The sequence below is a fragment of the Desmodus rotundus genome, chromosome 4, assembly GCF_022682495.2.
Source record: "Desmodus rotundus isolate HL8 chromosome 4, HLdesRot8A.1, whole genome shotgun sequence".
In the NCBI taxonomy this organism is placed as follows: Eukaryota; Metazoa; Chordata; class Mammalia; order Chiroptera; family Phyllostomidae; genus Desmodus; species Desmodus rotundus.
The window spans coordinates 159,947,077-159,960,045 of NC_071390.1; the positions used below are offsets into that span (position 1 = coordinate 159,947,077).

General features: G+C 37.7%; 1 protein-coding gene across 6 annotated transcripts in view; it reads left to right on the top strand.

The window, feature by feature from the left end:
• ARAP2 (ArfGAP with RhoGAP domain, ankyrin repeat and PH domain 2) overlaps nucleotides 1-12,969 on the top strand; it is a 158,690-nt gene that overhangs the window by 76,200 nt on the left and 69,521 nt on the right. For all 6 annotated transcript variants that reach the window (XM_045182758.3, XM_071221308.1, XM_053922423.2 and 3 more), the window contains 4 exons: nucleotides 5,268-5,412; nucleotides 7,586-7,688; nucleotides 8,354-8,552; nucleotides 8,740-8,803. In XM_045182758.3, coding sequence (XP_045038693.2) covers nucleotides 5,268-5,412; nucleotides 7,586-7,688; nucleotides 8,354-8,552; nucleotides 8,740-8,803 — 511 coding nt within the window. The remainder of the gene's footprint in view (nucleotides 1-5,267; nucleotides 5,413-7,585; nucleotides 7,689-8,353; nucleotides 8,553-8,739; nucleotides 8,804-12,969) is intronic.

The following is a 12,969-nucleotide window of genomic DNA, read 5'->3' on the forward strand; positions in this document are numbered from 1 at the left end:
GTCTGCAGAGCATGCCTAAATTGTCTATGCAGACCAATGCAATCCAACACAATTTTGTTAAAGCTTTTCATTGCTTCCCAATGAATAGGAATGTCAAGGTTTGCTATCACAGCTTTGTTATTATAAATCCTCAAAGGCAATATCTGTGCCTCCCTTGTCTGACCTCTGGCCCATTTTCACTTATAAAAATGAAGCTAATCAAGGGTTATAGTGATGATAATGCTATAGGACTAAATCTCCTTAAGTCCGTATTTACAACTCAAAATGAGCTTGTACTTACCTTTTAAAAGAGACCTGTCGTTTGTTTCCCATTAGAATTTGCATAATTGGATTCTGCATTTACATTTATTTTATGCATCACGTATTTGGCACTTTTTGTTTAAGACCTTCCAAGGGCTCCCACTTGTGTACTAAGAAAGGTATGAACTCCTGAGCCCTCGTCCTGTGAGACTCCCAGGGCAGGGCCTCTGCTGTGAGCCTGCAGTCCTGTTTCCCTTTGCCTGCTTGGTGTGTAATCTGGGTCTCTGACCAAATAGGTTTTCGGCAGTTTCCCCTTTCCGTGACTTTCCTCCTGCTGAGTCTCCCCAGAGTTATGGAATGACTGCAGTTCAGAATGCTTTCTGTGCTACTTCAGAAACATGCCTTTCCTGTCACAAATGACTATTTCAGAAGCTGTGTTTTTCTGGGAAATTTTTCTTTTCAGTTCAGACCAAGGATGGCTTCCCTCCATGAATGATTCTCACCCCGAAAGGGACCACCTGATGGTGGTGATTGTGGTTATTCCAAACGCAGTCCCCCTCCGATGGGATTACACGCTGCCTGCAGGCGGGCGGAGCTCCCCATCTGTGCCAGAGTTGTTGGGCTGTGGACTCGATGAGTGCATGCTTTTGCTTTGTCCTTTATGAAGTTACTCTAGGCATCCAAGTACATTGTTTTGAAATTATTTTATGACTACTGTTAATTACTACTGGGCTTTTCTTTTTTTATAGTTTAGAAATCTGCAATAAATATTCATTTAAAAATAATGACCTTTTGTGACTTTTATGTAATTGCCGAGAATACACTGTGGCTCAGAATTTGAGGGCGGCGGAACAATGTATGTATCACCTTCCTGCAGGAATTGGTTGGGGCTCGGTTAGCTTTCTTTCCCAGTACCCATCAATCCTCGGTGCTGTTTTCTCCCACCAGTTATGATTCAGCTTTTTCGTTGGCGTTCGGTTTCTTAGAATATGGTGCTCCTGCGCGGGCCAGGGTTTCTCTCTTTTGAGGGTTTCTCCTCATGCTGGTGTTGGTGGCTAAACCACATCATCTCGTGTTCTTTGTTCTCCTCACAATCACCTCACCTGTGATAATGGGAAATGTAAAGATTGAAGTAGTAAATATTTCTTTTAATTTTGAATTATTTTAACATAATTTCAGACTTAAACATTGCAAGTATAGTACAAAGAGCTCCCGTATAACTTTCACCAGACATCCAAATATTAACATTTTACATTATGCATGTGTATACATATTTTCAGAGTTACTTAAGTTGCAGATTTGATGCCTCTAATTAGTCCTAAGTATCTCAGTCTGTATTTCTTAAAAATAAGAGCATTCCTCTGATATAACTACAATATAGTGATCAAAAATAGGAAATTATCTGATCTACAGCCTTTATTTAGAGTATCTGTGGATCTAAGGTATATTTTAAATGCAACATTGAGGGCTGTTTATGTAATTTACTTCTTGGCCATAATATAACAATTTGAAGGTTTGTACAGTCTCTAGAGTCCAAAAGAGGGTGGTGAGGTGATCACTTAAAATATATATTCCTTTTATGTAGGGAAACTGAAAATTTCAAGTAACTCTCCCTTCCTAGCCCTACTTTTTTGAAACATTCAAGTTTCACATTTTCCCTCACTGATTCATTGAGTTATTTGGCAAACCGGACTTTAAATGATTACATCATTAAAACCTACAGAAAATAACAAATCTTTCACAATTTAATTTTCACATGTCATTGTCTTTCATTAGGAAATATATGGGATCGTGTGATTTTTGTTGCTTAATTAGCAAGGCTCATTGTCTTAGTTTTTTTTTTTTTCCTTGGTTTTTTCTTTCTTTTTTTTTAAAAATTAATTTTTACTGTTACTTGAAAAGGAGTGATGAAGGTAGATAGCCAAATTTGGCAATAATACAAAGGTGGATCATGTAAAATCCTTGTGTTCATCCCTTTTGTCTGAACTCTTGCATTTCTATTTGCAGTGCCTGGGTTTTAGTCAGGAAGTAAGCTACGCGCAAGGAGTACTTTTGGAATGTATAGTAACGTATAGCCCGTTTGAAGACTTCAGTGGTAATACACAGTTTATATTTGCACATAATTTTCAGAACTGAGTAGGACTAAAGCAAGCCTGAACTGCAGGTCCCATCCTGAAATGACCTTTTTCCCAGGCCCACTGTCTTCCTTTAGACTACACTTTAGCAAATAAGCATTTCATCTTTTTAGCAGTAACCCCAAGTTTTATTTTCAAAATTAAAGAAGATAAAGCATAAACAACCCTTAACAAATAGTTCCTGACTTCCATTGTTAAGCCTTCAATTAAATTATAGCAATTAATAACGTATTACCCCACACTGGCTGAGATATTAGCCTCTCCTATACTTTGTAGAACATTGCTTGCTTCTTGTTGACTTCATTTGCAGGAAAGTCGTTTCCTGTGACCTGTAGGTCTTTTCGGTCATCCTTGTCCCCATGTCTTCAGTGTCTTTGTTTGGGTGTTTTGGGAAGGAATGGAGATACATACTCGGAGCCATCCTTTTATGCTTAAAAGTAGTTCTGTTTATGGTTCTTTAACACATTTCTTATGTTTGCATTTTTCTTTAAGTTGGCCACCTCATCTGAGCTATCTCCATAACTAATAACTTTACTTCATAGTTTATAAAAATTATAATTTTCAACAAGTTTTCCCTAGGCTGAGCAATGTAGTGATTCTTGAGAATAGAAAGTACAGTCCTTGTTCTCAAGTAGCTTACAGCGTTGCTGGGTAAATAAACAAATATAAGTATAAACATTGTTCAGATATTCTGGTTATATTGAAAAATAATATTTTAAATTGTTACATTGAATAAAAATTCCTAGATCATATAAAAATGGTAGTTTGTATTTAAAACAGCCCATATAAAGTCACTTTTCTCTGTGTTTTACATGTATTGCATTGTCTTATCACCACTGTAATCCTGTGAGTCAGATATTTTTCTTTTCTTTTTGTTTTAACTTTAATGTTAAAATATCACTTTATTTTTTCTTAAATGTATTGGGGTGACATTGTTTAGTGGGATCATCAGATATTTTTCTTATCCCCGTTTAATAGATGAAGGACCTAAGGCACGGAATGATTAAGGTCTTTTCAAGAGTTAGTACCCTGTTAGTGATGGAAGCATCATTAGAACCCAGTCTTTGACTTCCAGTTCCACCTTCTTAGGTTCACAAGAGGGTGAGAGGGCGGCGGTGCCTAAGCCCCTGTCTTACAGGAGCTGGATGAGCCGAGGGGGATGCCATTGCAGTCAGTGTTCTTACCTCAGGTCTCAGCGTCCCTGTCCAATTCCCACTTTTATCCCCTTTTGTTTCCGAGAGAGAAAATGTCCATCCCTGGGTCACTGCACAAGCCATTTTCGATTGCCACTTTTCTTGCCGTACCCTTTCCTTAATGATAGGTTACTGAGCTGTCCCGACTGGTTCCACCTCTTCACATTTCGTCTTCAGAACACAGCAGGCTGGTTGTTTCTCAGCACTCTCAGTGAAGTAGGCAATTACCTCTTTAGTATGAAGATCAGCTGACATTCTTCAGCCCTTATTTATTAGATCTCTTCGCTGTATTTAATAGCGGCAATCATTCCTTTTGGAAAAGCTCTACCCCTTTTCTTTTTTATACACTGTCTCTTCACATTTGCTTCAGTGCTTTCGTGGACCCTTGACATTTGTTACAATTTATTTTTAGATATGCATATTTTTTATTAACATACAATTTTAATTTCCCTAAGTTTATATCCTTGGTTACTTATATTTTCAAACACTACCTACATTCTAAAGACTTTCTAGTTATCAAGACCTTTGCTTGCTCCGAGATTATTAGGCAGATCCATAGGGTGATCTGCCTAATATGTATTTCCACTTGGATTTGCAAGATATCTGGTATTCAGTGTTCTAAAAGGAAACTCACATTACGTGCACTAAAACTGTTTTTACTTTCCTTTCCTTTAGATAAAAGTGGATATCACTGCCCCCTTTGTGTTAAAAGCTAAAAATAGTATAACTGTTAATTAGTTCCCTGTTCCTCTCTGCATCCAATCAATGTATGTTTATCTCCTTAGAACACAATGGTATGCCTTTCTCCCTCCCTCCTCCCCGTCTCTCCCCTTCATTTCTTCTTGTCCCTACTGCACTGTCACTATCCTGGTTTGGGCTGTCATCTTCTCTCAGGTAGACTTCTGTCACCAGTATCCTAACTGGTTTCCTGCCTCTGGCCTCACCTTCTCCAATCCACTCTTCATGGTAAGCAGACTGTAAAACTCAAATCTGGTTATAGCCCTCTGCTGAAACTATTGTAATTGCTCACCGTCAACTACAAAATGAAAACTCAGCAAACTTCTGAAAAGGGCCACATAGTAAATATTTAAGCCTTATGGGCCAGATAATCTGTTCCACAACTCAAACCTGCCCCTGTAGTGGGAGAGCGGCCGCTGACAATCTATAATGAATGGGGGTGGCTGTGTTTCCGTGAAACTCTATTTACAGAAACAAGTGGTGGCCTCCACGTGGGCTTTTGGCCTCCAGGCCATAGTATGCTGACCTCTTATGAGATGAATATTAAGTTCCTAATCAAGGCAGTGAGGGAAGTGCGGTTATGACCCCTTTTTCCTTTGCACACCTAAGATCAGCCTCGTCTTACTTTTTGCCCTATTCTTTTCCTTACCTAAGTCTGTATAAGCCTCTGTTTTTGCTGTTTTAGAGTCGTTTTGCAGCTGTCCTTCATGGATCTGCCTGCTTCACTGGTCATCAATGTCAGAGTTATTTTTGTCTGGCGCATCCCTTGTTACTAGATTATAAATTGTTTTGAGAGCAGAGTGTGACAACTTTATATCTCATGAGTCAATAGCATGCTGTTTACAGGAACTAGAAAATTAATAAATGCATTTGCATCTAGGCATTACTTAAACCATGTATTTTTAAAAATTGCAGTTGTGATGTAGTTCAATTTATTATTTGTTTTGTTTTAAATTCTTAGAGACAAATAAAAAGTGGTGCGTTCTGGAAGGAGGCTTCTTGAGTTGCTATGAAAATGATAAGTCTGCCACACCTAATGGCACCATTAATATCAGTGAAGTTATCTGCCTGGCTGTGCACAAGGAGGGCTTCTATTTAAACACCGGGTAGGTCTCTCACTGAGCAGCCGGGAAATGTATTTTCTGATAGCTGTCATACCAGGTAATAAGAGTTTTCTTAGTTCACTCCTTCGGTTGCTTATTGTGGAAGGATTTAATGGTTTCTTGATGCCTATTCTTTCTGTAGCTTCTGAAAGTTTCCTTAGGGAATTCACTAAAATATGAAAATTAAAATAGTATTTTAGTTATTCTGAAAGGCTAATATATTTGCATCTAATCTTAAGTAAATTTAAATTATTTTATTCTTGAACACGTAGTGCTATAATTTTTATAACTTATTATTTAAAATAGTGGACTAAGGGCAAAATTTTGCATTCATTTAATGTACCATGGTCTGAATGGATGACAAAGGCGAATAGTCCTTCTCTCAGTAGTCACTGACTATTGAGAGAATAGTCGATGTGATGATTTATTCACATTGATGTAAGCAAAATACTAATTATATTTAATAACAGATGGAAGTGCTAAATTTCTTAAGATCTACTTTGACATTTTAATGATCTCCAAAAAGTTGCAATTAAAAGAGTAAGCATTATTTACTTAATATGTTGTCTCACAGAATAGTTTTAATAGAGTTTTTGTGAGGACTTTTAGAAACAGAGTATTGATGATCTTTAGTATGGAAGTTTCTTACCCCAATTGGTGAGGAAATTAATGAAAAAATATAAATAATAAATCTGTACACATCTTATGTAGGTAGGGGCATAGTATTTAAAAACTTTTACCTAAGAAAGGGAAGAGATTTACAAAGTTTTTCTAATTACATAAAATTACATGAAACATTATTACATAATGACTGATACATTCTAGTTGAGATGATGCTTGTTTTCTAGTAAAATGAATTTGACTTTATGCAAACAAAATTGATTATTAGTTGATTTGTTTTCTTTCAGTCTTAGCAGAACTTTCATTCTTAATTTAATTACCAATTTACTATGTCTTACTGTGGGATGTTAAAATAAGTGCATTCAATGTATTACATTGCTTAATTAGTAAATAAAACAGAATTTAAAATAATTAATATTAGTTTATGTCAACGTATAATCATTTAAAAGTAAAACATTCTTGATAGAATGATACTCATATGAGTAGAGGTGCAGGAGAAAGCATCTATAGTGAGATGCGGTTAAAAAATAATGGTTGCAGCAGATTCTGGTTGCCTTAAATTTAGCGTAATACAGAGTTTGAACTCAGTAATGTAGGCACTGCGGAGTTACACAGACTTGGGGAAGAAAGCTGAATATAATGGGAGGGAAGAGATTGGAGGAAGAGAAACCCCAATTACTGAGAGTTTAACAGGAGGAAGAAATAATTAAAAATTTAACAGTGGGTTGAGAGAATATTATGATTGATCTGATAAGATTAAATAACTAACTAGATGAAAAGCTGCTGTTAAAGGGAAGAATAAATTAAATGTGTTGGTTTTGTGCTTATCGATGAGGTAGGTGGTGATGATGCCTCTCAATCGGAACATGACGGAGATGCAACAGGTTTGGGGTTAAAAAAAAAAAAAGGAGGAAGAAGGAGGATAACTCTATAACATAGGGTATTTTGAGAGCTTTTTTAGGGAACAGCAGCATACATACCTAGCATGTTCCACGAAATAGCTGAAGCTGTGGATGAGGAACTGGGAAGAATTCCGGACATGGGATGTCACTCTAATTTTATGTACAGGAAGGAGGTGACATTTCAGAATGAGGTGTGTTGGTGGGAGGGAGCTTTGTGAAATAAGGTAAGAAGAGGGCTAAGTAGAGAACTGTTTGGACAGTGTTTGTTGAAGAGTTTGGCCCGAGTAAACACAGAGGAGTGGTCTGAGAGGGAAGATGAGCCGATGGAAAGCCCTGTGCCACCAAACCTGGCTACAGAGTGTCCGGGCAGAACAAAGTCAGGTGGTGGAGTGAGTGAGCAGTCCGATGACTTCCGTCCGCATGATCTAGTATGTTCCGTCTGCATGATCTAGTACGGGCCCTTTAACTCATTCAAACAAAGACAGATCATCAATGGAAGAATAGGGTGGAGTAAAAGAACAATATGACAGATTGATTTCACAGCATGATCCAATTTTCAAAGTGAATTTCAGTTAAAAACTGACCTTCATGTGCTTTGTTTTCGTAAACGCCGAACGTAACCAGTGGTGTCTTTTTATTCTTGGGTGCTGCAGGCCCATCTTTACCTTTGAGATCTATTTGCCCTCTGACCGTGTGTTTTTATTTGGAGCTGAAACATCTGAAAGCCAAAGAAAATGGACAGAGACAATAGCTAAGGTATCTAAATATTGTGTTATTACCCTAAATCCAGAGAAGTTTCTCAACTCTGGGGTCTATGGCTGAGCTTTAGGGGTCCATGAAAATTTTGTACAAGATTCTGAGAATGTTCAGACTTCATAACGTTTTCAAAGGTGGTAATCAAAAGAGGTTATGAGCTATCTTCCTAGAGCCTTAAGCAGAAGAGAAATTAATATAGGACCTTGGGGAAATCATTCTTCAAATAAAGGTCATACTTCAATGATTAAGATTTTTTCCAGTATTGTAAAGTCATTTCTGTGCATGTCTTTTTATGGGTAGCTACCTTATTAATGCTGTACACAAAGGGACATGGACAGATTCAGTAAAAGATGCAAACGAAGACAAACAGTGGGGGTTGACACTTTGGAAAGTACCAACATCAATAAATAGGATGTTTTCCTGTTCCCATTTTACATATATATCAAGGAAAATGGTTTAAGATGCTGCCACTTGAAAATACATTATTAGCTGTTCAGTTTTAAGACTGAGAGCAAGTTTAAAAAACTATTTTGAAAATTTGGGTTACTTTGAAATCTTTAAAATAGAAAAGCAAAGGTAATTTTTCCACTTTCCCTCCTCTATCTGTAGATAGGGAAGGGATTTCCTGTTTTCACTGTCTTTATTTCTTTTCTCTGTTCTAACAGCATTTTGTTCCCCTTGTTGCCGAAAACTTAACAAAAGCTGACTATCATCTGATTGGTCAACTCTATTACAAAGACTGCCAGGCACTGGACCAGTGGAGAAGAGGCTGGTTTGCCATGGACAAGTCTAGTTTGCACTTCTGCCTTCCCGTGCAAGAAGCTCAGGAAGATAGAATGAACCTAAGAAGACTACAAGAGCTAAGTAAGATTTTTTTCCCCTCATCGTATATTTTTGGACACAATTTCTTATTGCCTATGGTAATAGTAGCTTTCACATAAAATTAGGAAGGCTCACCCTCATGCGTGATTAAGGAATATTAATAATTGTGCCTTTATGTGTATTAAGTAAAATGTTCTTAATAAATATGTTGATGCTTTTCTCTCTCTAGCAATCAGCACCATGGTTCAAAATGGGGAAAAAGTGGAGATCTTGCTCTTGGTTGAAAAAGGGAGGTAAGTGCATTTTGGTCTTTGACATTTATTGGAATAATTCTAGGGAGTGGGATATTTTGCTCATCTCCTTGGGGAAGAACCCATTATTTTATAGCCTGGTAGAAATTTTCTGTAGCCTGTGGGTGTGTATTTATATCCGCTTCAGTAGAAAGAGTACACTAGTGAAGCTCACATGTTCTTATATTTGTTATGACAATCTCATTGTGACCAATTATTGTACTTTTCTGTAGACCTAGATGCCTTTGGGACATTCTCATTTAAGTATTTGGAAGCACTTTGGTAGTTGTAAATATATTTCCAATGTAGTTATATGAAGAATAAATAGTAACCTGAATTATTTTTGCATGAGGTTCATGCATAGCTAATTTACGTACTTTTTCAATAAATATGAAGCATGTGCACGTCAAGTGCTGTTACAGCTGTTGAGGACACAGTGATGATGCAACATCAAACAGACATGGTCCCTGCTCTCATGAAGCATGTGTGCTAATGAGGGAAACGGAATAGAAGCAGGAAAGAATTGCATAGTATTGTGTCCATCAGTTTTAACTGCTTAAAGAAAAATAAGGTGGAGAGAGGCTGATGGAGCAGTGTTCTCTTTTAGATGTGGGGAGGGGTGGGCAGGAAGGTGTCTTTGATCAGAGGTCTGTGTAAAGTGAAGAAGCAAACCATGCAGCAACCTTCATAGTGTTCCAGGCACAAGGTCAAGGGTATTTTGAAGACCCTAAGAGTGTGATGTACTTGGCACGTTCAAAGTCTGCAAGGAAGCTGCTGTGGCTGGGGAGATTTGAATGAGTGGGAGAAAGGGAAGAGATGGTTTCAGAGATATCCCTGGGCCAGATGATACAGGGCCTCACAGGCCATGATATATGAAGATTTGAATTTGATTCTAAGAATGATGGCAAGCTGCTCAGTTTGAGAGCTGGGAAGTGGAATGATCTGACATGTTTTTAAAGGGCTACTGTGACTCCAGATGAATAGGCTTTTGGGGGAGAAGAGTAAGGGCAAGTGTCCAGTTAGGATGCTGCTGCAGAGGCCAGACAAGAGCCGACCTGTCTAATACCATGGTTGTGAGGAGTGGCGGGGCCTATCGTGAAGGTGCAGATGGGGGGGTCTGTTGATGGCTTAGATGAATGCGAGAGTCAAGGAGGACCCTAAAACTTTTGGCTTGAGCAATTCCATGAATGATGCACTGTGTTTTTCAGGTAACAAATATAGGAGATTAGAGGTCAGCCACTAGTAAGTTTACAATAGTAGTAGTAGATCAAGAATTTGGTCAAGAATTTTATCCCCAATTCTATTTGGGATGTCTGTTTGATAGCAAAGTGTGGCTTGTAAGTGGCCATTTGGATATACACGCCTGGAATTAAGTGGAGAGGTAGGTGGAGATGCAGATCCAAGAGTCATCAGCATATTGGCCTAGGAACTGGACGGATCACTGAGAGAAGGAGTGGATAGGAAGGAGACTTAAAGCACGTTGCCCCAGGGTTTTTACTGTTTAGAAGTGGAGAGGAAGAGGCTGATCTAGAAGAAGAGCCTGGGAGGGAGCCGCTAGGGTCTTAGCACAGCAGTTAGGAAGGTAATAGTCTCTTGGACAAGATATTTTTTTCTGTATTTCTTGTCATTCATTTTAGAATCCTTCAATAACACTGATTCTGAATGTTTCTATGAGTACATGATAATTTGCAAAAATATGTACAGGTGACAGTATACAAGTATAGCCGAATCAGCCTCGCTCATTGTTTTCCATGCTTGTGACAAGAATAATGACTTCCAGCAACAGTTCTCTGAACCTGTCTTTGCTTCAGCTTCTGGGGGGGGACATCAGCAGCATCAGACAACAGGAGTGTTGCTGATTAGGTGTCTGTGTTTGAGTTCATTTTTTAATTGACAGGCATCATGAGGATTTTGTATTTTCCCTTACTTATTTCTGGGATTATTTCATGCTACTTGAGATTCCGATTTTTGGTACCAGATGATGGTTTCACTCTGCTGTCAGAGTGCTGTGAATTACGTGTTCAGAAATACTGATGGGGTGGTACTATGCATAGTAGTATTGCGTTATTAAAGCACTGGCACTGATGCAGTGTTAACAGTCGTTTATGAATATTCACGGCATGTCTGTTGCCTGCCACGTCCATGGTCAACAGTACCCTGTCTGCGCTCCTGGAACTTAGGTTTTTAAACACATAAGCAGGGGCTTACTAGTTGAATTTATTGTATTTATCATTGATATATATTTTCAGGTTACTGTAGTCAAGGTATTTTTGTACCAGTTTCAGTCTAGGAAGGATCTGACCAGTGAAGCATTTGACCAGTGGTAGGCAGGTTTTAATTAAAATGTAGCAAACAGGGATTAGAATCCCTCAGTACGAGGAATTTTTACTTACTGTTCATTGTTTATGCTGTACACTCCTGGAGGAAAGACGGGGGCCGAAGACTAAGTGTCTTGTTACTTTGTCACATCCTGGCTTTTCCCCTGGACTATAGGAGTCAGGAGTGTATCTAAATTCAGATTATATCCGAGTTCAGGGAATAGTTGAAAACTGATGGAATTCCAAAATAATGATCACTGCTACTTAGTCATGTTTTTGATAATAATTTCAAGGTTTTAAGAAAAAATCTACATGTGTTAATAACAAGTTAATCCTGAAAGCATACTTATAAAGTGAAGAACAGGGAATGTACCAGGTATGAGTAGCAGAAATACAGGCCACAAATTTAGGACCACATTATTTTTTCCTTAAATTTCTTTGAATAGCTGCCATATTAAATACATCATTTACAACAACTGTATTTATCACATTTATATCCTGATTTCATTTGTTTTTCCTGTTTTCTTCAAATCAATATCCTGATAACAATAACAGAGTGATGAGAATACATAGAATTTACTAGGTACTGGATACTATTTTAAGCACTTAAACAGCATTCCCGTGCCTATATGAAATTGAAGAGAATAATCCATTTTGAAATCAAGATCAAGGTCAATTGGTAACTTAATCTAAATTTTTTTTTCTTTTTAAAACACAAGCTAAGTGTTAATTTATTGGTATTTTTGTACAGATCATTCTTAAGAATTAAATCAACCAAGGTACTCAGAGCTTGAATAAACCCTATGTTACTGGAATTTAATATTTCAGCATTTTGTTAGAAAATAAAAATTTTAATACACAACTTAAAAGGTATTTTGTTAGAAAAATGTATATTCATACCATGGTTAACTGACTGAAGATGAAGCAGGAGGAAGAGAGGTCAGGAGTGTGGAGAGTAAAGGACCGGCCTAGGGGATTGTGAGTGCGCTGGGTTATGGCCCCTCATAGAACGGAGCGTGCAGGTGCGTCTGCACGTGGCACCAGGTGTGGTGAAAATAGCGTCTCATAGGTATCTATGTATTTACACACATGTACACATGCACATGCACATATGTGTGTCTCTACATATACATACATTATGCAAATGAATGGACTTGAAATAGGGAATAGTGGGAAAATAGGTTTGGGAGGCAGCTTGGAAGGTAATGAGTTTGTTTTTAGACATGTTAAATACGAGTTGCTTACAGACATCTAAGGAGAAACTGCTAGGAGAAAGTTGTATTTGTGGATCTGATGTTCATGAAAAGGTTAATGGGGTGGAGATAGTACTGGATTGGCCAAAATGTCTGGGTTTTTTTTTTCTGTCAGATGGCTCTAGTAGCCCTTCCTTGTCTTTAACTTTTTTGGAAACAGTTTTGTTAGATTGTATTGTGACAGCTGTCGTATCAGTGTGTATATTTTTTAAAAACATCAAAATTGGTAAATTTTTGTGTAGCCATTTTAATATTGAAGGTGGAAGAAGAAAATAAGCAAATTTTGGGCATATTATTCTTTTATCATTTCAAGAAAGGTGAAAATGCAACTGAAATGCAAAAAAAGATCTGTGCAGTGAATGGAGAAGGTGCTGTGACTGATAGAATGTGTCAACAGTGGTTTGTGAAGTTTTGTGCTGGAGATTTCTTGCTGGATGATGCTGTATAGTCAGGTGGACCATTTGGGGTTGATAGCAATCAAATTGAAACATTAATTGAGAACAATCAACATTATGCCATGCGAGGGATAGCTGACATACTCAAAATATCCAAATCAATAAAGTTATTGGTGAAAATAAAAAATTTGTCCTTTATTTGA